Source organism: Dromiciops gliroides, chromosome 2 (genome assembly GCF_019393635.1).
Source record: "Dromiciops gliroides isolate mDroGli1 chromosome 2, mDroGli1.pri, whole genome shotgun sequence".
Classification (NCBI taxonomy): Eukaryota; Metazoa; Chordata; class Mammalia; order Microbiotheria; family Microbiotheriidae; genus Dromiciops; species Dromiciops gliroides.
Genome location: NC_057862.1, coordinates 546971290 through 546998663, shown reverse-complemented (window position 1 = coordinate 546998663; position 27374 = coordinate 546971290). Strand labels below are relative to the sequence as shown.

The following is a 27374-nucleotide window of genomic DNA, read 5'->3' as shown; positions in this document are numbered from 1 at the left end:
AGAAAGAATTGGCCAAATAGAAATGGAGGTACAAAAATCCACTGAAGAAAACAACTACTTCAAAAGTAGAATAGACCAAATGGAAAAGGAGGTACAAAAGCAAGCTGAAGAAAATAATTCCTTAAAAATTAGAATTGGGCAAGTGGAAGCTAATCAAGAGACATCAAGAATCCGTCAAACAAAAGTTTAAAAAATGAAAAAATAGAGGAAAATGTAAAATAACATTCCTGATGAAAAGACCAGAGCTAAACAAAAAAAAAATTTGATTTTCAAATACAAGACTTAAGAGAAGCATAAAAGGTAAACAGGAAAGAAAAAACTTTAAGTTATTCAATAAGGTTAAACTGTTTATATCTCTACATGGGAAGATGATTCTTGTAACTTTTAAGAATTATAACAGTATTAGGGCAGCGAGAAGGAATATGTTAAAAAAAATTAAGGAATGAGAAAGGACTACACTGGGAAAAGGGGGAAGAGAGGCAAAATGGAATAAATTATATCACTTGAAGAGGTGTGAAAGATTAATGGGGGAAATGAGAGTGGGTTGAGCATTGTTTGAACCTTACTCTCATCAGATTTGGCTCAAAGAAGGAACAACACTCAGCTGGATAAAGAAATCTAAATGAGGGTTATTATGGTCCTCCACTCAAGTTCTACTCCAGTGACTCAGTGGTATAGAGATGACAGGGTTCTCAGAGGCTAAGACAATGGTGCTGAAGCTGGAAATGGCTTCAGATATGGACCTAAAAATGGACTAGGTATACTGTCTAAGGGCCAGCCTAAGTTTAGAGAGGTTCATGAAGAGTAGTTTGGTCACCAGGTAAGGAGTTGTTTTGACCACAAAAAACTCATTAAGAGTCTAATAAGGTGTGAAGAGGCTGACATACAACATATCTTAACAGCAAAGTATGATAACATTTACAATTAATTCAAGTCATCAAGGCAGGAAAGTATGCAACCCTTTTTTTCATCATTTCCAAATTTCCATCAAAAACAATTAAATTAAGTTTTGATGCCTAAAAGAGAGAACTCCAATACCTAACATAGTGCCTTGCAAAACTTAATGTCTGAACTGAATTTATTTAACTCATAAATCTAGAACACTTTAGTTTCTAACATTGCCAGGTAACTGAAGTATTGGTGAAGAAAACAGGAATCATCTACCTTCCATATCCACTTAGAAAATGAGCCTAAATTATAGGAAGGTACTAAATCAGTTACAAGAAAAAGCTTCCTGACAAGGCAAGCTATCATGTAGAACCAAGGTGTCAAATTCAAATAGAAATAGATTCCTGTAGCTGCATATTGACTTTGAAAACCATACATTAACAGTATCTATATTGTATTATATTTTCATTTTGCTAAACATGTCCCAATTACATTTTAATCTAGTTCCAGTGGCACTGTGCATCAGATGTACAGCTGTGCATCTGATACCTCTGATGGTAAGACCCTTCCTAGAATGGGGTTCAAAGGAGAAAGGAGAGGCTGTCTGAAACATTCATTAAGCAGGGAGATAGCTTCAAGATCCCCCAAGAGCCCTAGAAAAAGGGTAGTGTACTCATACCAGCCCCAGCATAGTTTCCATAACCTCCCCCAATCAGAATCTGGTCCTGGAACCAGCTCTAGAAATGTGGGTGAAGGAAAAGTAGACAAAAATGGAACTTTCTCATTTCTCCCTGGACCAGCCTCAGCTGTAAGAGACAGAATAATGCTATGGAGTGACTTGCTAAAATAGTCCCACAGGACTTCTAGCACCCATAAATCTGTATTTTTAAAATTTGTTTGGCACTCCTGGTAAGAAAATACCTCTGTTAACACAGATTGGTATCTATTCTCTAACTTAGAGTTTTAGAGAAGCTAAGGTTATGTCACTTACTCAAGGTCACACAGTATATGTTAAAGTTGAGACATGAACACATCTTGGCTTCAAGGATGGCTTTCTAACCACTATGTAACTGTGCTTCTTAAAGCAATATTACTAAGTCTAAATGTCCTCTTCCTAAATGATATGTTTGGACTCTAGCTAATAAAAAGGCCTGTATGTTAGCAAAATCAGAAAAGTTTACCTGTGGGAAAAGAGGAGCAATGACAGGGCCTGTGACTTCCTCTTCTCGCTCCAGTTGCACCAACACAACAACTGGCCCACCGCTGCAAGAAAGAAATAGGACATCACCACTCAAGCAGTGGGCTCAGAGCAGACACAAGGGCTGTTTCTCAACTACCCAAGACTGTGTATTGCTTCTTATTGCTTCTGGGGCCAGGGGTTGGACCCTCCCAACTCACCTGCGGATGCTCTCTTTTTCCACCACCTCATAAGACAATTCAATATTGGGATAGCGATTGCAAAAGCGGGCTACATCAGCTATCTGATTGTCAGATAGTTGAAGCAGTGTGTTGCGTTCTTCATCTTCCATCTCCATAATGTCAAAGACACTCTCCACTCCCTATAAAAGAACAAAGTAGGCTCAGAGATATCCAGGAAAGAAGGAGGAAAAATACCAGTAAAAAAGACTTGCTGTAGGAACTCGTTAATTTCACTAACGGCACCAGGTCTTACTAGAGGAAAATCTGCCCACAGCTGGCCTTGTTTAAGATCTTGATTTGTGGCCCCTTCATTGCCAAATGAGGACCAGATATTTTCTCAAATTACAGCTGGGTTCCCTCTGCCCTTGGATAAAGCTTAATTCCAGAAAATTCAGCTAAGATGCTTCTCTCCTCAGGTATCTTCCTAATGCTCCCAGTCTGAGTCTCAGATTACCTTGTCAGTGCACCGTTTGATGTGGTCAGAGGTGAAGTGTGGCAGTTGCTTCAGGTAGGAGTCTTTGGACCACATGGCTTGGGTAACCATCTGAGCCAGCTCCATGGCTGCCAGAGCAGGGCTCAGCCAACCATTGCTAGAGAGGACATCGACGCAGGCTTGGATAAGCCGAATTGCCTACAGATGGAGAAACAAGAACACATCAGGCACAGAACTACTGCCTTAACTCCCTCCACTCCCCAACCCTTCCAATAACACAGTACCTTACTAAGGATTTCCTCAGTGTCAGATTGCAATTCAGCACTTAGCTGCATACGAGACAAATGGGCCTGAAGCAACAGGTTGGTCTTAACATGGGGGTCATTGAACTTGGGGTTGTTCAGCTTATGAGGCACCTTCTGAGCCAACTGGTAAAAAGAAGAAAGAAACACTGTGAGGCTTAAGTGTCACTGCTCCTTGACCAAAGCACCCATGTAGAAACATTCAGCCCTATAGTTAAATGGTTAAATTTATAACTAAGTAACATCTAGAATTAAGATTTTTCTGTGATGGGCAACTATGGATTTCAGTGCTCAGTGTGAACACAGTCAGAGTTGTCTCTAGTGTTCTCTATCACCTCACCTGCCGTAGCAAGTTGTCCTCATGATGTCGGATGGGAATGTTCTCATATTCTGCTGCATTGGAAATGATCTCGATGAGCCCACGCACCTTGGTCTTAGCATTCAGAGACATACTGAAGAGCTCTAGTGAGAGAAGGGGTTGGTAGAAAGTCATGAACAGCTGGATAAGGGAACAGAAGAGAAATACCCAATACCAAGGAACTACAATGATACTTAACAAAATTTATCATATCTAAAGGTCTTGGGTAAGACACCTGTGGCCACCTTTTTTCCTTAGGCAACACTCTCCTTGCACAATTTTCCCTCAGATGACTCTAGGTTCCCTTACCAATGGTGGTATAGTTGATGTAGTAGTAAGCAGCAATCATGCCCAGGTTCAGGGGTGCCACATCCATCTCATCCTCAATACTGATACATTTGGACTGTTCCAGGTCACTTAATGTCTGCTCTACCAGTTCCGACAAGTGATCTGACAAGTGACGATGAGAGATACCTATAGATTTAAGAGATCAGTTGAAGTCAATGCTGGAGGGACTGTGTTGGACAAAGTTACACTAACACACTGCTGGTGGATCTGTGAATAGGTAAAGCCATTCCAGAATGCAAATGGAATTATCCAAACAAAGTGGCAAAAATGTTTGCACCCTTTGGAAAGAAATTCCACTGCTAGGTATATACCTCAAGGAGGTTCCTGATTTAAAAAAAAAAAGTTCCACAAACACCAAAGTACTTAAATTAGCATTTTTGTGTGTGTGGCAGTAGCAAACAACTGGCGACAAACCAGAGACCCATCAACTGGAGAATGGTTAAACAGACTGTGGAGCACGAATATAATAGGGACTATTACTCTGCTGTAAGAGATGATGACTAGAGAGAAGCATGGAAAGACTTAAAATGACCTGATGCAAAATGAAGAAAGCAGAGACAGAAAACCAATATATATCATGACTACAACAATGGAAATGAAAAATAATAATTATAAAACAATGGAAACTGAATGCTACAAGTTAGTTAAGTGGTCAAAGGATATGAATAAACAGTTCTCAAAAGAACTGAAAATTATGAACCACATGAAAGCATGCTCCACTAACAAGAGAAATCCAAACCAAAACAATCTTGAGGTTTCACGTCACATTCTGAAAATTGGCAAAGATAACAAAAGATGGGAAAAATCAATGGTAAAGGAGTTGTGGAAAGACAGGCACACTAATGCACTGTTGGTGGAACTGTAAATCACCATAACCATTTTGGATTATACATATAAAATGACTAAAATATCCATACCCTTAGACTCATACTCCAAGAAGGCCAATGATAAGAAAAAAGTCCCCATGTAAACCAAAATATTTACAACAGCACTTTTTGTGATAGCACAGAATTACAAAGTATATGCTCACTGATCAAAGAATGGTTAAACAAACTGTGGTCTATAAATGTAATGGAATATTAGTATGCTATAAAAGAAATGAAGAATTGTTTTTAGAAGTGATGAATACAGAGAAAGATCTACATGAACTGATGCAAACTGATCTACATGAAATAAGCAAGGCCAAGAAAACAACATACATTCCTACAATGTAAACAGAAAGAACAAACATACACATAAAAATCAAAAGTAAATGTGGAAAAATTTAAAAGAGCAAGCATGGCTCAAAGACATAAAAAAAGATACTCCAACATCTCTACAGAGGTGGGAGGTCCACAAGCATTGATCATTTCACATATTTTCAAATCTTAAAAAAAAATGTGCTGATCAGTTATGCTAATTCTCCTTTATCTTTTTTTGTCATTCAAAAATATTATTTGTTAAATGGGATGGCTTTCTGGGAGGGGGAACAGGAGGGATAGTGGGAGAAATTACAGTGAAGTAAGAACAAAAGATAATAACTTATTTTAAATGATCATTACAAAATTATAAAGAACAAGCTTGGTCCCAAAGATAAGGTACCCCTTCCCCCTTTGCAGAAATGGGAGATGGGAGAGAGAATAACACCACAGGTATGGAATATTACATATGATGTCAGATTTCAGATTTGTTGATTTTCTTTTTCTCTTTTTTCATTTTAAATTCTGTTATATGGAATGGTTTTTGGAGGGGTGCAGTGGTTATCAGGGGAAATTTAGGTAATGTAAAAACAAAAGATAAATCAATTTTAAAAAGATCTGTAGAAGAGCTAAGGAGCTAGATGCCCAGAACTAATGCTAGAAATGTCACATTGAAGAGGGCTTCAAAACTTACCCCATAATGGGCAGCTAGGTGGCACAATGGATAGAGCACAGGCCCTGGACCCGAGTTCAAATCCAGACTCAGACACGTAACACTTACTAGCTGTGTGACCATGGGCAAGTCACTTAATCCCAATTGCCTCACCAAAACAAACAAACAAACAGAATAAAGAAAACCCTTACCCTGTAGGTTGTAGTAGTTGGGGTTTTGGGTCATTCGCCGATACAGGAAGGTCCAGGTGAGGTAATCTACTGCATCCTGTTTGTTTTCAATGGTCTTGGTGACAATCTCAGCATTGAAGTGGTCGTGCATGCAGTGGTCCAGATGAGACTCTACTGGCAGTGGCTCATACAGAAATTTCTTAAAGAAGTCCTATGAGGTTTAAAAAAAAAAAGAAAAGAAAAAAAAAGAAGTCCTATGAGGAAAGGCAACAGTAGTATGAAAAATAAGAACTTTACTAGGGCCAATCAGTAAGGCACAAACTCTGCTTGTGAGATGGTGATAAGAGAGACCAGAAGAAACTCAAGATGAAAGTAGCAATCAGTGACCCAACCATCTCCTTCTTGGGAAAGGAGAAAGCAGCATCACTCAAGACATTGAGAAACAGATGACAGGGATAGAACCAGCCAGAAGCAGCTAGTGGTAAGAGCTAAATATGAGGGAACACTAAATAGCAGTAGAAAACACATGAGAGGCAAGAATCCAACATCTTGCTCTGATTTCATGGAACTGAACTCAAAGGAGTTTGGGGAGTAGACAACAGCAGAAATTTAGGACGTGACTGAAGCTATCATTCAGAAGAGAACTAACAATGTGACTGGGTGCTCTGAGGCCTAACTCTCCAGAGTCCTTCATATACCCAGGACTTACTTTTTTGGAGCCCTGACACATGATGACACATCGTCCTTCATCATCCTGTAGAGGTCGATTGGCATGACCAACCATTTGTAGCACATCATAGATGGGATAATCCACATAACTAACAGGATAGAAGGCAAGAAGGAAAATAAGATTGTGTAAACATAATGTGAAAAAGAATGCATCTTGATCATTTTTCCTTGAATGCCAAATTGGGTTTAAAAATGTTCCCATAGCAGGTTAAGAGTTACAGGTAAAACTGCTATTATGTATGAGTTCTAGGTTTACAGTTTCATTTATCTGCATGTCATCTTAGCAATTTTCAAATTAAGGATAAAATGTTTAAGGATAAATTTCACATTTTCATGGCTTAGGGCCCCCAAGGAGTTCAACCAAAGCTGCAAAAATTACCCCAAACCAAAAGCTTCAAAACCTCCTCTTAACACTCCACAATTACTCCTGGCCTTTGGATAGCCATTTCAAAGAACTCACTAGACCCCATTCTAGCATCCTCTGTCCCATGACCCATTTCCATTCCCAACAACCTCAAAACTCTGAGTAATCCTCATCATCCATTTTCTCCATTTCTGTTCTTAGGCTGCTGCATATCTTTGTAACAAGTTACAAAACTGTACTATGTAACCCACTATATGCAAATGAAAAGGCCCTTAGTGTGGGTTCAGAAATCGCATTAACTCCCTATCTCATTCCTCACAGTAACTATCTTAAAACCTTTCCCCCTAGAGTCTTACCCCTCACTCCCAAAGCAAGTAACCAAGCCTCCTATTTGTTTTGGGTTTTGGTTTTTTTTTTGCAGGGCAATGGGGGTTAAGTGACTTGCCCAGGGTCACACAGCTAGTAAGTGTCAAGTGTCTGAGGCCGGATTTGAACTCAGGGACTCCTGAATCCAGGGCTGGTGCTTTATCCACTGCACCACCTAGCTGCCCCCATTTTTTTTTTAAAGATAATTTTATTGTAATTGGATTTGTGTGTGAGAGGGTGTAATTCTTTTTTTTTTTTCCAGGGCCATGGGGGTTAAGTGACTTGCCCAGGGTCACACAGCTAGTAAGTGTAAAGTGTCTGAGACCAGATTTGAACTCAGGTACTCCTGAATCCAGGGCCAGTGCTTTATCCATTGCACCACCTAGCTGCCCCCCAAGCCTCCTATTTGACTCAAAAGATAGAAGCTATCTAAAAGAAGCCTGCTCAACTTCCAAACCTCCACAAAAAAATTCTCAGGATCTTCTCCTGTCCTCTCCATCTTATGTCAAAAGATAAGGTATTCTTACTTCTTGAAGCTAATCCTTCTTCTAACCCTGCACTTAAATCCTATCCCCTTCTTGACTCCCCTGGGATCTTGCCTCAGCCATCATCCCTTTTTCTGTCTTGTATCATGTTATCAGTTGAACTGAAGTGATCCATTTTCAAGTTCTCTTTTCCCTGGGTCCATATTAGCCTAGAAATGTGTTCAGGTTTTCCCAATACTAAAGAAAAAAAATCATTCCCTCACATTTTTGTCCCATTTTTTTCTCTTAAAAAAAAATAAAGGTTTTTGTTATCTCTACATCCTCAGCATTTCTTTATGTCTTAATCCCTTATCATCTTGTCCTTATGCAACAATTCTGCAGTCTCCTAGAGACCAAACCCAAAGGGTAGGAATCACTGGATAAGATAACCCATCTCCCAAGTCTAACATTTTATGATTTTAAGCTCTTCAATTTCTCAAAATGCAACAGAGAAGTGTCTATTATCACAAAAGTGGCCCTTAGGGTAAAAAGGACAGAAACAATTATCACTCAAACTTGACTAAAATGAGTACTAAATGGGCTGCATTTTCACTTCAGTAATTCCATTTCTTCCATGATCTTATTATATCCATAGCTACTGATTTTGTATTTTCTTTGTTTTGCAGGGAGGTAAAGCCCAAGTATGTGGAGAAATGCTATACTCACGCATGGATCTTGCCATTATAGTACTGTGTGTCCATGATGATCACCAGATGGGCAGCCACATTCATGCCCCAGCACAGGCTTCGAGAGGCCACAACCACCTGGATGGCACCTGAGCAGCAGAGGAAAAAAGAGATGAGTTCAAGAATTCCCTTAAGGCAGAACCTGTGGCTTCCTTTCTAAGTTATGCCATCTAAGATCAAGAGATCCAGTCAAGGCAAACTTACCACATAATACTCTCTGATAAAAGACCAATGCTTCAGGGCAATGTGCCCAGCACCATAGAAATTTATTTCAAAGGCACTCTTACCCTGGGGTTTGGTTTGGGAGAGGGGGAAGAGGGAAAGAAAGGAGGAAATCTTTTAATTTAATGAGGCCTACAACAGATTCCAAAGACAAGAAAAAGGAAGATTTAACAGGCTGCTTCCTAAAAGGCTAGAAGGCCTATTGTGAAGAACAAATAATATGCACTACAGATGGAGAAACAAGAAAAACAAATGTTAAACCAAAGCCAGCAATGAAGTGCTTAAAGGGAAGCTGATGAAGTCCCAAGACGGTTTTTGCTTGTTCTGTACCTGAGCTGAAGAGCTGCTCCACCAGGCGCCGCTCTGCAGGGCTGAGTCCCTCATGCAGGTAGCCCACACCATTCAGCAGTGTCTCCTTGAGGGTGCTGTCGCTCAGCTTCTCCAGATATGGGATTAGATCCTTCTCTGTGCAATGCAAAAATCTGCCCAGAGGAGCAAAGGGGAAAAAACAAAGGATTTCTCAGATGTGAAGCCTCATACTTTCTGCCTCTGGTGGTGGTCAGTATACTTGTCTTGCCCAACATCAAGAAAGGAATACAAGGAGTGCCTATACCTCTACAAGGACCTACCTAGGAACACAGAACTTTCCTGAGAATTTGGGAGTTCTATAGAACCTGACATGATTGCACCTATGAGGAAATGCAGAGCTGTCCCCAAGCAAGGTTATAGAAGCAATCTCTGCCTGCAAGAGCTCTGCTACTTAAGTAGCATACCTCTGCCTCTGAATGTCTGCTGCACAGGTGGTGAGGATGTCGATGGCAGTCAGGCGAGTCTGTTTGCGTGATGGGACAAAAACAATGACGGGCTTCTTGGGCGAATGCTTTGTAATGGCGTGATACACTGGCTTAGCCATAGAGAGCAGGCGAGTCTGTGTGTGGCTAATGTTGAAGCCCTAAGAACCAAAAGGAAAAGGGAAAAGATGGATGTCCTAAAGTCTGCTACTTTCTGTACACAAAAGGGAAGGTGGGAATGACAGTAGTTCTCACCTGAATATGCAATTCCAGGGGGACAGGACGTACATTGGGGTGAAAATTAAAGGTGGAAGTGGCACTACAGCCTAACCAGTGGGCAACATCCTTAGCATTAGATAGGGAGGAACTAAGTGCCACGATGCGGATGGGTCGCTCTATCTGGGAGGAGATGTAGCGCATACGAGAGCAGATCACTTCAAGTACAGGCTGTAAAGGAAATAAGGGAATGAATTCAGGAAAAGGCTATCAACTTACTATCCTAGTCAATCCTCTAGAAACCCAACTTTTCATTTCCAACAGCTTCAAATCTATTCATAATGGGAAAAAAACAATGGACACCTGAGAGTCACAAAGAGCTAGATTTCAGTCCTGTCTCCATCATTTAATAGCTATACTATATGGAGCAAATTATAACCCAAGCCGCAGTTTCCCACTTGCAAAAGAAGTCTACCAATAGCTAAATGATGCTAATCACAGGTTTGAATGAGTATATTTATAAAGCTTATAAATAAAGATATGCTACAATTACTATTAATCCTTTCTTCAAAGCTAAGGGTCTTATTTCTTCCACTATTTATGCCCCAAAGCAGCCAATCTTCACTAGGAAAATAATCCAGGTCATTTTTCATGAATGACTTCTATAAAAAAGCACTTAGATCCTTTCCTCTCCATTGAATTTATTTATTTGTTTGTTTGTTTGTTTAGGTGGGGCAATGTGGGTTAAGTGACTTGCCCAGGGTCACACAGCTAGTAAGTGTCAAGTGTCTGAGGTCAGATTTGAACTCAGGTCCTCCTGAATCCATGGCTGGTGCTTTATCCACTGCACCACCTAGCTGCCCTCTCCATTGAATTTTTTAGAAGTAAAATGGCAGATAACATTCTCCTAAGTGAGACCATCAGATGAGGAAATTGTCTCCATGCCTGTGGGCATCCCCAAACCACAAAGTCCAATGAGATGTACCAGCCCCTCATTTTTGCTAATAGATCATGTACATACCCCATTCTCACCCCCAATGAGGTGGACCTCATCCACCACAAAGAGGTTGACATTCTGGACGTTCTTGCGCTGCTTCCAGCGGCGAGAGAGGATGTCCCACTTTTCAGGAGTGCTGATAATGATATTGCCTTTGCCCAAAAGCTTCAGGTCTGTGCTGGTCTCTCCTGTCAGCAATACTACCTTCTTGTTGAGTCGCTCCTGGAACTTCTCATACCAATCCATATATACCTGGCAGGGGAAGAGAAGAAGAAATATGCCTCTTCAAGCCATCATTTCGATCATTCTGAGAGAAAGTTCAGAAGACAGGTCATAAGACTACCTTTTTAGCTACAGGTGTCTAAGTACTTTATAAACCTTCACCAATTCACTGAAGAATCCCTTCTCCCACAGTGCACAAATGAAGAAAATGAACAAAAGGAAGAAACTCTATCAGCAGAAGGTTTCAGAGGCAAGGGAACCTTTATATGAATTAACAAGGGAAAAAGAAAGACTGGATTTGGAATCTGGGGACCTGGTTTCAAATCCAACCTTGATGCCTATTAACCAAACTACCATGAGCCAGTTATGTCTGAGTATCTATCCAAATTGAGGCTCTGGGGTTGGTCTCCAGGGTCCTTCTCTGATCCTATGAATAGCTTCTGGGGAGGGGATGACAGAGAAAGGCTGGCAGTACTTTTACCTGTTCTGCAAGAGCCTCCATGGGGGTTATATAGACACAGCGACCTTCAGAGTTCTGTAAGAGCATCCTTAAAATGGCAAATTCAGCACAGATGGTCTTCCCGCTGCCAGTAGGGGCCCCCACAAATACGTTGTCATCACTATTGTATACAGTATTAAACACTACAAGCCAAAAGAATGGCAGTGTTAAGGCCAAGAGAAAAGAAGGGAGGACCAGGCAGACTACTGGCCATCACATTTGTACAAAAATATGCCCATGTGAGGCAAGATGAAGCTATATCATCACTAGTAGTATAACAGTCATTTCATTCATTCAACAAGAAGTTACTAAGTTCCCTGTACGCACACAAAACTGGGGGAGCAAACTGCCAATACTGATGGGCTAGAAATTTCAGTGGCAAGTGGCAATGTCGTACTATATTATTATTGAACTCAATTTACTTCAACCTACTTTGCCCTCATCTTTTGTCCCTCTCCAGGCAGCTAGGGGATACAGTACATACAGGGCTGGACTCAGGAAGACCTGAATTTGAATTATGCCTTACACACTTTAGCTGTGTTACACTGGGCAAGTCACATGCCCTCTTTGTGGTACCTCAGTTTCCTCATCTGAAAAATGAGAATAATAATAGCAACTACTTCATAGGGTCGTTATGAGGATCAAATGAGAAAACATATGTAAAGTGCTTTGCAAACCTTAAATAGCCATATAAATGCTATTTGTTGTTGTTAATGAACAAGAGAAGAAAACTCAGGTAACTTGAGGCACAGTGGATGGATGAGAAGATCCAAAGAGAATTTCTGCTGTTTTAACAATGAACCCCAAAGCAAGTCAAAAAACCAAACAATTTTCTATCCTGCTTTTTTGATACTATTTTTATCCCAAAGGTCAGTGACTAAAAAGGGAAAAGTTGCTTGAAATTGCATCCCTACCTCTGGTCATTAGAAATATTTCTAAGTCCCTGGACCATTTAGAATGGTTCTGGTGACCACTGGATAGGGAGGTAAGGAACCCTCAGTCACCCTACAAAATAAACTATTCAGGCACCCTGGGCATGTAGTCAAGCACTAAATTTGATGACTGTTACATATGTCTTTGGCATTAGCTGTGAGAACCAAAGAAATAACAAAGCACCTGAAGAAAAACTGGCTCTACTGTAATAAATCCCAGAGAGGCAGCTAGGTGGCGCAGTGGATAAAGCACCGGCCCTGGATTCAGGAGGACCTAAGTTCAAATGTGACCTCAGACACTTGACACTTACTAGCTGTGTGACCCTGGGCAAGTCACTTAACCCCTATTGCCCCTCACAAAAAACAAACAAATTAATAAATCCCAGAAAGCAGCAAAAGTTTGAGGGTTCTACCAGTTGAGATGGCAAAGCTGCTGAAACTCTTCAGTTTTGATGTTGTATTCAAGCATTGCCGTGAAGGAAAGTTTTCTGTGTCTTCCCAATAGCTAGCTTTCCTGAATAACAAGTCTCAAGAGAAGTATGTCTTCTATCTTTGGCAAGGATAAGTGTAGTACTAAATTAATCTCAAGACAAGGTTCAAATGGGGAGGTATTGCCTGGTGATTTGATACCCACCTTGAGTCTGGATGGGATTGAAGAATGGGAATTTGTCCTGATAGAGACTCTCAAAAGCACCGTTCCTCAGGGCAGACACAGGCAATGGCTGTAAATCTAAAAGTTCTGTGGGAGGTGGGTACTTCTCAGGCAAGATTAAATGACGGAAGGAGACAGGCAACTGGGTCTCACAAGCTACCATGTAAGAAATCAGGAATTAGAATTCATATTAATCTCCAATACATACCCCTTCAAAGCTAGTAGTTAGCAAAAGAAACTCCAGGTATGTAGTCCTGCACTACAGACTACATAATACCACATCCTCCCCATAACATAACTCAGTATAAAAAAGGGAAAAAAAGGAGAAGAAATTGTAAGATCGGTAGCCATAAGGGGACATATTCTTGTTGAAAGAGCTGGCTTTCAAGAGAAGTCAATACTCACATAGCCAGCGGTCTGACACCACACGAATAAAGTACTGTGGAGGAAGTGGCTCAAACACAGGAACAAAGAATGTAATGAGATGCTCATCCTGTGCGTACTTGGCCTTGAGCAGGAAATATTCATGGTGTAGGATCACTTCACTGTCAACATCTTCTACCAGAATCCAGAATGCCTCAGATGAACCATGGACCTTTCAAAAGAAGGGCACAGGGTCAGCAGAGGTTAATTCCCTGCACTCACTGGCTGGCATCCTATTCAGTCACCACTCCAGCAAACTGTAACCTCCCTTTAGAGCACACATTGTCTTGACCTTCCTTTGGAACCTCATTGGTTAACACAGTGCCTCACACAAAGTACGCACTTAATAAATCTTGCTGACTTAACCTGAAATTTTGCCATATGCCCTGCCACTAACACACCCACACACCTTTTTGTTTTTTTAAGCTTTTTGCCCCAAGTACACTAATCAAATCAATAATAACACTATTACTGGAAAGAAGATGACAACCAACAGCCCTATGGCTCCATTCATAAACCCCTGTGACTCTTCAGATCAAAACTTGGTTCACTCCTCTCTTTTCCAATCAATGTGTTTTCTCCTCCTTTAGAACATAAGCTCTAACCACAAGGGCAGGACATGACTCACTCTTGTAGCTATTTAAGGCATTCCAAAAGTCCTAGTGCAATTCCAAGTTTTAGTAGCAGTAGTAGGACTTTTGGGACACCTTGCACTTCTAGAGCCTAGCAAAGTGACTGGCACATAGTAGGTGCTTAAAAAATGTTTTTGTATTCATTCAGTCTCCTCATAATCACTCTGAGAACAATCATTCATAAAATAAAACCTCACCTTTTCATCCCACTGGAAATCAGGAGTTATGGTCAGCTCTACTTTCAGGGTAGAACGAGTGATGGGCTGCAAATGTACTGAGAGTTCCAGTTTGGGGAACAGGTGAACATATTTGTGGATAGTCTTTCCCATCTTGGGCATGCGGATGAGTTCACCTATGAAAAGAGGCAAGAGGTGGTTCAGTGGCTGAAGGCTTAGTCAACCTGATGCACTACTAAGTAGGGACCAAAGGACTACAGTAGATTATCAATATTTTATGAAGTGGTTGACTGGGTTCTTTTGATCACAATGCAAATTTGCACTCCTATCACTTAAAAGCTCAAAGATAAAGCCCTAGAAGTCATATGAGAGGTAAATAGGGACTGAGTTAAGTTAGGGTATAGGAAATGAGGTTTGAAATTAGGATGGACAGAGATGTAAGAACATAGTTTCCATTTGCCAACATGGCAAAAAAGAACAGAATTCCACAAACCTATCTCATTATGATTCAGGTCATACAGTCGCTCGAAGGGAAAGTTTTTCTTCTCAATCTTCTTTACCACCTCCTCAGGGAGCTTCCGGAACTGGCGCAGGGGACACATGGACTGCCACCTATCCAGAAAGGAAATGAAAGTCACTGGATTATAGAAGATATATACAGAAACTAACAAAGTCTAAACTGTGCCAAATATACTTGCTACCCAACAGTCAATCCTAATTCCACAAGTTCTAATGAGCCCAGAGAAGCCAAAGATGGTGTAAACTGTGTTGCTTCATATCCATTCCAACCAACAGATTTCAGATTCATAGACTGAAATCATAGTCCTCAGACTCTTTACTGCAATAACTTTCCAGCCCACCAGCTCCTTACATGCGTTTGTCAATCATCTTGCACAGATTAAGAGTCTTGTCTGTCAGCTGTGCCCAACCTCGATTTAAGACGATTTCAAAGATGGCACGCATTAACCGACCAGCCGACTAGAAAAAGAAAATTATGGTTAGTTCTTACTAGTGCTAGACCTAGTTGGCTGGCTTATGTGTGGATGAGCTTATCCTCTCATCAAACCACCCTTATCTGCTCACCAAAAACCTCACTTCTTTCTTCTTCCTGTGCTATAACATAGTTCTTATTCCTGTTCCATGCTTATTGAAGGGCAGCTCTCAGTAGCTTAATTAAAGGTTCACTGCACGATACAGCAAAGATGTCTCTTGCTAGCAGCCTGAGGCTACTGAGTGACTTTAATACATGAGAACAATAAAACTGGAGAGGTTCTTTGTCATCCTCTGATCATTAATAAACGCTGTGACATTAGCAAGAAGGAATTGCCCTCTGCTCAAGAGGCACAGCTATATAACTAGCTCCCTGACTTTCCCCCACCCCCACCATCCCCTCCAGCAGCCTCACCTTCTCATGATGCTCAGGATCAATAAAGCATCAGAAAGTAGACTATGATAACAACAATGAACCATAACCAGGAAGTTCTAACACTTCTCCCCATCCTCTCCCCTACCTCCCAACACAGGAGATTAAGAAATTAGAAAGTGCTTGACTCTACTTGTTACAGGCAAGTCAAAACTCTGAACTCACCTGTGTAACATACACCATGTCTGCCATCAGTGCAAAACCCTCCAGCTTTAGCTGTGAAATGAAGGCCTGGAGAAGCACATTGATCTATAAAAGGGAAAAGTAGAGGAAAGCAATGTAAGGCACGCAGTCTGATGTATAGTATCAAGTGAACTACACTCCTACTCTGGGCTTCCCTCCCAATACTAGGTAGTAGCTACTTTGTACAAAAGGGACAGGTGGAAGGCATTAGGTTAGAGTTCAGCAGGTTATCAAAAATCAGTTATCCTAAATCTTAACATTTCTTTTGGAAGCTATGAACACCATGTGCTCTTTATCCCTTGGCTAAGTGCTCTAGTTTAAGTGGTAAGAGGCTTACCTTTGCACTGGGTTCCTCAATGCTCTCCTTCACAGGAATTGGAACCCTCTCTAGTAATTTCTGAAGCTCTAGCTTCTCTTCCTGTTATAGGCCAGAAAATGAATCAGAAAGAAGAGCAATGTTCACAGAATGGAATCTTCTAGGCCCCAATGCACAGAGTATCACATCCCCATCATTTTCAGATTGACTTCTAGAGACTCACCTCTCTCACAGTGATGTTTTTGAATTCTGAAGAGAGTGAGAACACTCTAAAGAGCTCAATTTCACTCAGAGTTGGTTTCAACAGCTGGTTATAGGTCTGCACCGTATCATTGGTGATATAATAATGACTGGCAATACGGCCAAGCTCTGTCACCTGTGGCAAGGAAAGTTCAATTTAAATTTAGTAAATAGTTCAATTCCCTTTTTGTGGCAGGTTTATTTCAGAGAGGGCCACAGGCAACAGTGAGTTCACCAGTGTGCCTGAGCTAGCTCAACAAAGTGGACACATTTCTGGTGCCCACAGTGAAAAGATAGACAAGTTGACAAATAAATTTAGACACAGAGGACAGGTAGGAATTGATTATAAAGGAATGATATCTGTAAAACATTTATTTTTTGTTTATATATATATATATATATATACACACATATATATATATATTTTTTTTTGGCGGGGTGGTTGGAGTTGGGTGACATGCCTGGGGTTGAGCAGTGGTTGAGCATCTTGTGACTGGGGCCAGACTGGGGCTCACGTTCTCTTGGGCCCAGGGTGGGTGCTTTGTCACCTAACTGCTCCATGATGACATCTTTAGGGTAAAATTGAGGGGTGAGAGGAATGCACTGGGGGAGGGGGAAGGGGAGAGGTAGAATGGGGTGAAATCCCACATGAAAGAAAAGATAGATAAGCTCTCCAGATCGACTCAACTGATATAAAAGGAAAGATTTTCAGGAGTCATCACAATGAGTCAGGAGGTTCTGGGTTCAATGAAGCAACCACACTACTGAAATGCTCTTCTATACTTTACCATACTTTCTAGACTTTCATAAGAGGAATTGGGTACAACCCAAGTTAAAGTCCATGTTGAATAAAGTAAAATTTCCCCAGGTCAGGGACCTTTGCCCAAGCCATTAGGCCTAAGAACCATCCTACTTACTTGGAAGTTGCCAGTCTTCTTATCATATTTGACCAAATTGTTCTTGTCCAGCATGAGAGCTGCAGTGTGCACCAAATCTAGCCGGCGCTGATCTAGCAGAGGATCCCCCTTAAGGTCATCGTGTGAAATGCCATAGAGGGTTGGGGAACGGAGCATTCGGATATATAAATAGGCATAACCCAGCCAATTTACTGCATCCTGCAAAGAGAAGAACACTGATTTTAGGAAAAGGAGTAGTTGTCAACCAGTTGTTAAGATACTGAGACCATTAACAAGGTAATGGCCAAGAAGGTGGTAATGAAGAGAATTAGTAGCCTCAAAAAATCTAAGTAAGCATTTACAAAAAAGAAAGAGGTGTTAAGAAGAAAGCATCACTGGATGCTGAGTGATCAGTAGGACCAAGATTAAAGGTGCTAGCTCATTCTTCTGACCACTTTATTTTGAGTTCAGGATCAATCTGAGAAGCTGGAATCCAGTGGGCAAAGCAACTCCTACCTTTGCATTCTGGACATTCCCCAGGACGATCTCAGCATTGAGCATGTCAGGCAGCTTTGATACCATCTGGCTCTCAATAGGTAGCTGCTGATTGAGTAGGGACAAATAGTACTGCAGCTCCCCATGAGACGTAATGAGGATGCCTTCCCCTTTTGTGTCATACTGTGGCCGCCCAGCACGACCCAGCATCTGTACCAATCAGAAAAAGAAATTAATTTGAGGATGGCAAGAAAGTTTCTTTGTTTGGCTTAAAGGTTTTAAAACTCTGGGTTTTTACCATCTTGGTATCCTCTTAGAAAAAAGTACTTTGTGCAAGGGTGCTAACAGAAATACTCCTAAGTTAATGTCCCAGTACCTGCAGAATGTCCAATGCGCCCAATTCTGTCCAGCGTCCCTTTTCTGGGCTATACACCTGTGTGCCTTTAATGATGACTGTATGTGCAGGGAGGTTTACACCCCACGCCAGAGTTGCTGTAGAGACAAGAACCTACAGAGGCAAGACAAGGTTTTAAAAAGAATCAAAGACTGTTCTGTCAGTGACAGGCACCAACACCAGATGGTAAATAGCTCTGACTTCTCTAGGTATCTAGGAACTGGCCCTAGAAAAGGGATAATCACATCAAGTTACGTATCAGTGTTACCTTTATATAGTGCTTTAAGGTTTACAAAGCACTTTCTTCACATCATTCCTCTGAGATAATGCAAGCATCATCACTATTTTACTGAGGAGGAAACTTAGGTCAAAGAAGTTAAGTAACTTGCCTATGACCACCCAGCTAATAAGTGCTAGAATAGAGCTTTGCACTGGATAAGGCCGGCCAGGTTCCAACATGTGCCTAGATGATGCTAGAGAAAAGTATAAGAAGCAACTTTTCTGGTATCTTACATACCCTACAATGACCAGGTAATAGATGGCTTCTGGAACCAGAGCAATCAAGTTTCTAGTTAAAATAAGGTTGTCAGATACTTTAAAAAAGTGATTCTACCCATTCCGCCCCCCCCCCAAGTTCTTACAAAGTAATTGGCTAGGTCACTACTGAGGTACGTATATCAGCCATACTTTCCCTCACCTGAATGTGTTTGTCAGCAAAAAGATCTTCCACAAGTGTACGGTCAACTCTGGTCATACCAGCATGATGAATGGCAAAGCCATAAGGTAAGAGGTCTTTCAATTCCAAATTCTGTGGCACAAAAAAGACACTTAGGTGATCTCCATCTTCTTGTCCTAGTTTGATTTGAAATCCTAATGCTTTTCATGTCACCAAAATGTCTTTGCAATCTCCAAACACACACTGCACAATCCCATCTACACAATAACTTTACATATGGAAAGAACAATATTCAGGACGAGCTCCCAAGCATAAGGAAGACAGGGTCACCACTTCAACAATTTCTTCAGACACAACATGGAACAGCTGCTGACTGCTGCTGTCTGAAGCCAGGATCTGGCCCAGCAGTCAAAAGCCAAGAATAGAGACTATTTCCCCTTCTCACCTTGCACTGTTCGGCTTCCGTCCGAAGAACCTCAGTGGAGGCAGAGCCCTCTCGAAGGAACAGGCCCAACGTATCCTTCTCTAGACACATATCCCGAATGGCCCTGGCTGTCTTTCCTGTCTCCTTTCGAGAGTGAACAAATACTAACACCTGCAAGGAAATTACATAATGTCCATGTCAAGAGTTGCTGTATCAAGGGCCACCTTTACCATTTCCAGAAAACTTACTGAGAAGCACAGTATCCAGAGTATCCTATACTGTAAAAGGTCAAGAAGTCAAAGCTTTCTGAGGGGCAGCTAGGTGGTGCAGTGGATAAAGCACCAGCCCTGGATTCAGGAGGACCTGAGTTCAAATCTGGACTCAGACACCTGACACTTACTAGCTGTGTGACCCTGGGCGAGTCATTTAACCCCCACTGCCCCACCAAAAAAAAAAAAAAAGAAGAAGTCAAAGCTTTCTGAGGACTAGCTAAGGAAAAGCAATAATCTTAGCTGCCCAAGAACAACTATTAAGTGTCTGAAGCCTGATCTGAACAGAAGTCTTCCTGACTCTAGGATCAGCGTTCCATCCACGGTGTCTCAGTTGCCAATTACTATCCTGGCAGCCCAGATGAATTCAATAGGAGTTGCCCCCTAGAATGTAGCAGGGTTAGAAATCTAGGACTTAGGAAAATTAAATGTATCTCAGTCTTCTATAGTTATTAACAAGTCTGCAGAAAACCCAAAGAATTCAAGATGCTTAAGATACCTGAAATAAAACTAAGGGACATGAAACTGACCTGGTTTTTCCCAGCATGCTCCATAATCTTCTCATAAACTATCTCATTCATGATCTGGAAACGTTTGATTGCCTTCTTCTCTGTGATCCCCACATACGTCTGTTCAAGAGGCACTGGACGGAAACTTAAACACGAGCGTGGACAGTTTTTTTCAGATAAAGGTCTCACATCTCAAATATACAGAGAACTTTGTCAAATTTATAAGACTACAAGTCATTCCCCAATTGATAAATGGCCAAAGAATACAAACAGGTAATTTTTCAATGAAAAAAATCAAAATTATAGTCATATTAAAAAATGTTCTAAATCATTATTGAATAGAGAAATGAAAATTAAAACAACTTTCAATTATCTTCTCACACCTATCCAATTGGCTAAGTAGAAAGGGAAAATGACATATATTGGAGGGGATATGGAAAAATTTGATCACTGACACATCATTGATGAAACTATGAACTGATCCAACCATTTTGGAGAGCAATTTGGAATTATGGCTCAAGAGTTATACAACTGTGTATATCCTTTGACCCAGCAATACTACTACTAGGTTTGTTTCCCAAGGTGATCAGGGAAAAAGGAAAAGAACCTATATTTTAAAATATTTAAAACAGCTCTCTTTGTGGTGGCAAAGAACTGGAAATCGAGGGGATGCCCATCATTAGGGAATGACTAAACAAGTTGTGGTATATGATTGTAATAAAATATTACTATGCTGTAAGAAATGATAAACTGGTTGATTTTAGAAAAACATGGAACAACTTGCATGAATAATGAAGAGTGAAATGAGCAGAACCAAGAGAATGTTCTATACAGTAACAGCAATATCGTTCAAAGAGTAAATGTGAATGACTAAGTTATTATGAGTATTATACTCAAATCAACTACAAAGGACCTATGAAGGAAGATGCTATCCACCTCCAGAGAAAGCGTTGATAACAGGGTGGGAAGGGAGGGAGGGAGACAGGATGTAACAAACAAAGACCAATAGTGACATAAGTGTTTTGCTTTTTGTGGGGAGCGGAGAGAAGAGATAGTGAAGTCTTTTCCCTCATTCTCAGAAAATAAATGTAAAACTCCACTTCCCAAAATGCCTTCCACGCTTAGTCAACTCTCCTCAAAACTCCTCCCCCTAGACCCAGTCCAAGAATTCTCCTGTGCAAACACCTGATTGTATGGAAAATGGTAGAGGGGAAAATCTTGGCCAACAGCTTCAAGGTCTTTTCCCATCCCATACCTGTTATCAAAATAAAAAAGGCCCTTGGCAGGGTCTACACGAAGGAAAGTAGCAACATCCTCATAGTTCGGGAGAGTGGCACTAAGCCCAATGAGCCGAACACGTTCTTGGGTCATCTCAATGTTTCTGATAGCCCTGGCTACCAAAGCTTCCAGGACAGGACCTCTGTCATCGTGGAGAAGATGGATTTCATCCTGGAGATGAGATGCAAACAAGAGTTAATGTCATTACAAGAGAAATAATTCCTTGGACTCAATTTTTTCCCTTTAATAAACATCTCATATCTACCAATTGTTTATAATGTCTGTAAGGAGAAAAGAGACATCTTACTCAATCTCTCACTAAAAGGCAGAGGCACCAATCATCGTGTAGTATCAGAGGGAATCCTGCACTTTGATCATGAGGAAGAATGTACATAGTACAAGGCACAATGTCTTGCACATAAACTGTATTCACATATATCTTTGTTGAACCAAAGAGAGCAACACAAGCTAGAAAAAGCACAGATAAAGCTACCACTTATTTATAAGAAAGAAAACTTCGCAACAGGAAAGACAATACCCGTGGCAATTTCTTAATTTATCTAACAAGGTAAATTTCTTAACTGGGGATATGGTATCAAGCAATTTGCTGCCAAATTTTATTTTGTTTTTTTCAAACGTTTCCATTCCTGGAATTAGTATTTCCAAGGACATAGAAGCTGACTCATCAGAAGCAAAAGGTTTACATGATCTAGAGGACAACTGGAGGGGAAAGTTACAAAGAAGCAGATTTAGGCCTGATATCCAAAAGAACTCCCTAACAGCTTTCTAAGACTGGAACACCACTGGAGTGAGTGGCTCTCTACTCTGGAGTTCTCTAAGCAAAGGCTGGATGACCACTTGTCAAGAGAAGCTGAAGAACAGATTCAGGTTCAGGAAAGGATTAGGCAAAGGACTCCCTTCCAACTCAGACACCCTCATTTTGAGCTCTTTTCCTGATTCTCCTTGTCATTTTCTGAAGTTATCCTGAACTTGAACATTTGTCAAGATCTAATTTTAGTTCAAGACTTTCTATTAAGCCTCAGTCTCATACAAATAGAATAAAGCTTGTATCAGCTACAATATTAGACTCAACTTATTTTCTCTAAGGACTGTTTCTTGTTCCTTCAAAAATAATAAATGTAGGCAAATCCAGAAAATGTTTTCTACTCACCAAGATGATGAGGCGTACTAGCTGGGTATAGGTACGCTCGCCACCCTTTCGGGTAATGATGTCCCATTTCTCAGGGGTGCAGACAATAATCTGAGTAGCATTAATTTCTTCCTTGCACAGTTGGTGATCCCCTGTCAGCTCAGCCACATTAATACCGTATGTTGCAAGGCGCTGAAGAAATAAGAACTGAAGAATCTCAGAAAGTTTATTTTATTTTTGGCCAGGCAATGAGGGTTAAGTGACTTGCCCAGGGTCATACAGCTAGTAAGTGTCAAGTGTCTGAGGCTGGATTTGAACTCAGGTCCTCCTGAATCCACTGCGCCACCCAGCTGCCCCCTCTCAGAAAGTTTAGAGGCGATCCATATCAAAGCATCTTAAACTGTGGGTAGCAACCCCACATGGGGTTGCATAACTGAATATGGGACTTGTGAAAAATTTGGCAACAGTAAAAGGTTATGTATACCTATTTTAAATACCTATATACCCAAGGTTGCATACAAATTACTCAGGTGAAAAGGGGTCATGAGTGGAAAAAGTTTAAGAAGCTCCAATCAAATCTTGTAGCTCATTTAATTAATCCACTGACTAAGCCATCAGCGAAAGCAGACTGTCTCTAAATTTCTGGCCCAGACCTGTACAGGTTCTTTTAGCATGGAAATTCCCCTCCACCAACACAGATTAGCAATTCAAGGTTAAGTGAGTTGTCCATGGTCACACACCTAATATAGAATATGAACCGTTTTCCTGACCCTGTCCACACCCTCATACTATTAAATCTATATCTATATATGGCATATTTAAGCTAAGGTAGGACCTTTGGAAGCACTATAAATTTCAATCAAAAGGAGAAAAAAATTGAGGACTTGCAAATAGTTTAATAACATTTATTCCACTGCTATGTGATGAGCAAATACGGTGGTGATGAGAATAAATTAACTAGTAAAGAAAAAAGGACTGAGAATGAGAAAATGGGAAAAACTTTTCCAAAAGACAGTCACAAAGCAATTTTCACTGTTGACATCCAAAAATTTCCAAGTGAGAATCCATATCACAGAACACCAAGCTCATGATGCAGTTATAAAACCTCAAACAAGAATCTAAATGCTAAAAACTAATTTCTATCAGACTTGCTTCATGACCTACCCTATCCATGCCAATGAGTTTGAAACAGAGTTAACAATACTAAGTCACATCTCACTATTATTAGTAAATAAATGAATCAGAAGGTCACTCTGAAGGCTTAACATTTGTAGTTGAGTCTTTTTTTTTGGTGAGGCAATTGGGGTTAAGTGATTTGCCCAGGGTCACACAGCTAGTAAGTGTTAAGTGTCTGAGGCCAGATTTGAACTCAGGTCCTCCTGAATCCAGGGCCGGTGCTCTATCCACTGCACCACTAGTTAAGTCTTAACAATAATGGCTGTGGGAGAATCCAGAGTCTTTTATAAGGCTCTATACTCTTACCTTTCCAAAGCTGCCCACCATCTCCTGTACCAAGGAACGCATGGGAGCAATATAGATGATCTTAAAGTTATCCACATTGATGGTACCATCCACGTTAATGTGCTTCCCAATCTCCCGAAGCATACACATCAATGCTACATTAGTTTTGCCAGCACCCTAGGAAAAATAGCAAAAAATATGAGGTGAGGTAAAATGACAAAGTAAGCTAAATACATTCCTTGTTCTCGTCTCACATGTCCGTAGAACATAGTTGTTTCAGTCCTGTCTGACTCTTCATGACCCTATTTGGGGTTTTCTTGGCAAAGATACTAGAGTGGTTTGCTATTTCTTTCTCAAGCTCGTTTTACAAATGAGGGAACTGAGGAAAACAGGGTTAAGTGACTTGCCCATGGTCCAGAGCTAATTAAGTGTCTAAGGCCACATTTGAACTCAGGTCTTCCTGACCCTGGGCCCAGTGCACTATCTACTGCTCCACCTAGCTGCCCTTATTGTTTTTTAGCTCAAAATCCCTCCATTAATAAAATGGAGATACACCTTGACCAAACGGTAGAGTTGATCTCAAAAGAAAGGGGAAGAAGAAAGGGCTCATACCGTAGGAGCACAGAGCAACAGATTCTCATCGGTGTCCAGGGCAGCACGGTAGAGTTTGCTCTGTATCCGATTGAGTGTTTTAAAGCCCTCAAATCCAGCCTGAGCATATTTTTGCAGCTTCTCAACTGGCAGCAATTGCTAAAAAGACAAAATGGCAGACACATCATATTGACAAAGTCTGAAATACTTGGTAGTATAGTTTGTTAAAGAGAATCTGACTCTGCAGAATGCCGGCATTTCCTAGAACCACTGGCTTCTGAAAAGACATTAATTTGCTGAAATGGTCAAATATACAAAGGAGATATGGCATTTAATATTTGAATTTCAAATTACTTCATTACTGTCAAAGCATAAACATTGATGAGCCCAAGTAAGTAAAATGGGGTGTCACTATGGATAAGTCCTAATAGTTTCCTCAACTCAGAGCCTGTTGATCTGAACCCAGGTCAGACAGAGTCAAGATTTTTCAACTCTGGTACGAAACTAAGATTACAGAAAGGGCCCAAACACTCAAACTGAAAAATAAACATGAGGTAGGGCCAAGGTAACAACTTATTAATAAAAGAACTCACCTCTTCAGGGCCAAAGGGTTTGGGCTTGAGAGCAGGTACATGTACCTCTTCATAGCCCTTGCGCTGGCGGCGGAAGGATCCATCAGGAAGTTGACAGCGTTTATTGGCCATGAAATGGCTCCCCTGGGTGAAGACCAGATCCTCCAAGTCCAGAACCTGCCTTGGGGCCAGTGCCTGGGAGGATCAAAGAAGGCACAACTCACCAGAAAGGTTCTTTTCCCCTCTTAAATTTCAATACTTGCATTGTGTCAGCTGCCTGAAACAGTCTTGCTCACCTACCTCCCCACTCTGATCTAGATCCATGGTTTCCAGATCTGTGTCCATTCGGGACTGCCGTACACGCTCCCTCCGGGACCGCTCCTCCTAGATTAGAAAAAATGCAAATATCACCTACAAACTTAGGCTATTTATTTTATTTTATTTTTTTGGTGAGGCAATTGGGGTTAAGTGACTTGCCCAGGGTCACATGGCTAGTAAGTGTTAAGTGTCTGAGGCCAGACTTGAACTCAGGTACTCCTGAATCCAGGGCCGGTGCTCTATCCACTGCACCATCTAGGTGCCCCAAACTTAGGCTCTTTATAATGCACCTGTTTAAGCCAGACTTAGCCTGGAAAGGTTCAACCCTAACAATTCAAAACAGGTACTGATTTTAGACACCTGCCACAGCACGTCTTCAAAAGCATCAGAGCATGTGGACAGCCTCTAGCTAGTATGGCAGTCTGGAGTAAAAGGAGCCACACAGTGCCAGTAAAGCACTTGTGGTCATTCCACTACAGTCAATTTTAACTTACTGGCTCTAATCTGGACCCACTAACATGCACTGAAATAGCACAGAATAACATTCTATTCCACACTTCAGTTCTTTAGGAAGCATTTCATGATCTAATATTTCAATTTCTCTTTCTTTCAAAGGCAATCACCAAAGTCAGAAAACAGATGAAAAATCTGAGCCCAAGCCTTACCCGAATCAGATCCTCCTTTTCAGTTTCATGGAGCTGGTAGAGGAACTTAGAGAGCTCTGGATCAGACTCCATCTTTCCCATGATCCTCTCTTTTTCAGCTTCACTTTGTGCACTTGCCAACAAAGTACAATATAAGACTGCCAGACAGAAAAGAAAAAGACAAAAAACAAAAAAATGGGGCAGGGAAGGAAAAATAGGATAATGGGAAATCCAAGTTACCATGTTATGGGAACCACAGAGATGCAAACATACATACAAAATGATGAGACAGAACCACATGTATACTCACTCATCATCCTATGTTGCCTCAGCACTTTAATAAAATCGAATGTGTTGAAACCCAGAAGCAGAACCAGTTGATTCTCGCACTCTCGATCATCACTGGCTGTCTACATAGACAAAGGTACTATGAGAGTTGACACAGTAGCTTGCGTCATACCACACTGCTTTCCTTATGTTGCTGTTGTTTGGGCCTTCATTTTTCAAAAAGGACCAATGACATTATGGGTGATGTCTTGACTTACACATGAACTGGGTTTAAGTGACGCAGAGTTGCACAAAGTCATTAGCCTCATTCTCTCTTCCAGAGTCATCCAAGTCCAGTGGCAAGACAAAAATCAAGACTACTGGTGATGGCCTGGGATGCAGTGAATGACTGATGTCTTCAATGTCTAACCAAGCTCTAAGTTCTCCACAGTGCTTGCTTCAGCCATCTTAATGGCCATTGGAACAAACTGTTCTCATGCACCTATTCTACCAAGTGAAATCTTCAAATGCTTGGAACAAACATTCCCCCTAAACTCAACCAATGGGCTTGAGGTCTTTCAGTTACCCTCAACCTGACTTAGCCCATCTGCCAAGAAGGTTTTACTAGAGAGTGGCTGCTGAGCATACTATATAGCTTCTTAGAACCACAGATGAGAATGAGGTGAATCAGGTGAACACCAAGGGTAAATGAACAGCTCTGAAAAGGGCTTGGCAAGCCCTAACACCAGAGGTGCTAGTCCTCCCTGCATATCTCATACACCTTCCCTATGTAGTCATGTCATTGAATTTAAAATGATTGACTAGGTAGCCACTTGTATAAAGGAATGGCACTATCCTTTAACTACCCCCAACATACCTTCAAGATCTCTAGCACTTCATCTGCCTTCTTCTGAGATACGATGGCGTCATCGTAGAAACGACTAAGTTGTCGTTGTAGCCAAAAGGCATCAATGTCCCGAGGATGCAAATCCTTTTTTTTGGAGCTCATCAGCTCACCTGAGGCCACAAGCTATAAAAATAACTTTGATCATTAACTCAATACTTCTT

At 41.0% G+C, this 27374-nt stretch overlaps 1 protein-coding gene across 1 annotated transcript in view; it reads right to left on the bottom strand.

Annotated features, from left to right (window-relative positions):
• Window positions 1-27374, bottom strand: part of SNRNP200 (small nuclear ribonucleoprotein U5 subunit 200) — a 40159-nt gene that overhangs the window by 1941 nt on the left and 10844 nt on the right. Inside the window, exons 7-43 of the mRNA XM_043985047.1 lie at window positions 27184-27336; window positions 26350-26449; window positions 26061-26197; window positions 25378-25461; window positions 25099-25272; window positions 24527-24664; window positions 23936-24091; window positions 22475-22645; window positions 21281-21474; window positions 20047-20170; window positions 19269-19418; window positions 18845-18955; window positions 18130-18261; window positions 17775-17963; window positions 17280-17477; window positions 16346-16498; window positions 16144-16224; window positions 15789-15872; window positions 15072-15178; window positions 14694-14812; window positions 14222-14376; window positions 13375-13564; window positions 12952-13125; window positions 11368-11528; window positions 10689-10916; window positions 9707-9898; window positions 9434-9612; window positions 8991-9142; window positions 8419-8527; window positions 6479-6587; window positions 5791-5980; window positions 3710-3874; window positions 3383-3504; window positions 3025-3168; window positions 2762-2938; window positions 2287-2447; window positions 2070-2151 (exon numbers count right to left, since the gene is read on the bottom strand). Of these exons, the coding sequence (XP_043840982.1) occupies window positions 2070-2151; window positions 2287-2447; window positions 2762-2938; window positions 3025-3168; window positions 3383-3504; window positions 3710-3874; window positions 5791-5980; window positions 6479-6587; window positions 8419-8527; window positions 8991-9142; window positions 9434-9612; window positions 9707-9898; window positions 10689-10916; window positions 11368-11528; window positions 12952-13125; window positions 13375-13564; window positions 14222-14376; window positions 14694-14812; window positions 15072-15178; window positions 15789-15872; window positions 16144-16224; window positions 16346-16498; window positions 17280-17477; window positions 17775-17963; window positions 18130-18261; window positions 18845-18955; window positions 19269-19418; window positions 20047-20170; window positions 21281-21474; window positions 22475-22645; window positions 23936-24091; window positions 24527-24664; window positions 25099-25272; window positions 25378-25461; window positions 26061-26197; window positions 26350-26449; window positions 27184-27336 (5445 nt within the window). The remainder of the gene's footprint in view (window positions 1-2069; window positions 2152-2286; window positions 2448-2761; window positions 2939-3024; window positions 3169-3382; window positions 3505-3709; window positions 3875-5790; window positions 5981-6478; window positions 6588-8418; window positions 8528-8990; window positions 9143-9433; window positions 9613-9706; window positions 9899-10688; window positions 10917-11367; window positions 11529-12951; window positions 13126-13374; window positions 13565-14221; window positions 14377-14693; window positions 14813-15071; window positions 15179-15788; window positions 15873-16143; window positions 16225-16345; window positions 16499-17279; window positions 17478-17774; window positions 17964-18129; window positions 18262-18844; window positions 18956-19268; window positions 19419-20046; window positions 20171-21280; window positions 21475-22474; window positions 22646-23935; window positions 24092-24526; window positions 24665-25098; window positions 25273-25377; window positions 25462-26060; window positions 26198-26349; window positions 26450-27183; window positions 27337-27374) is intronic.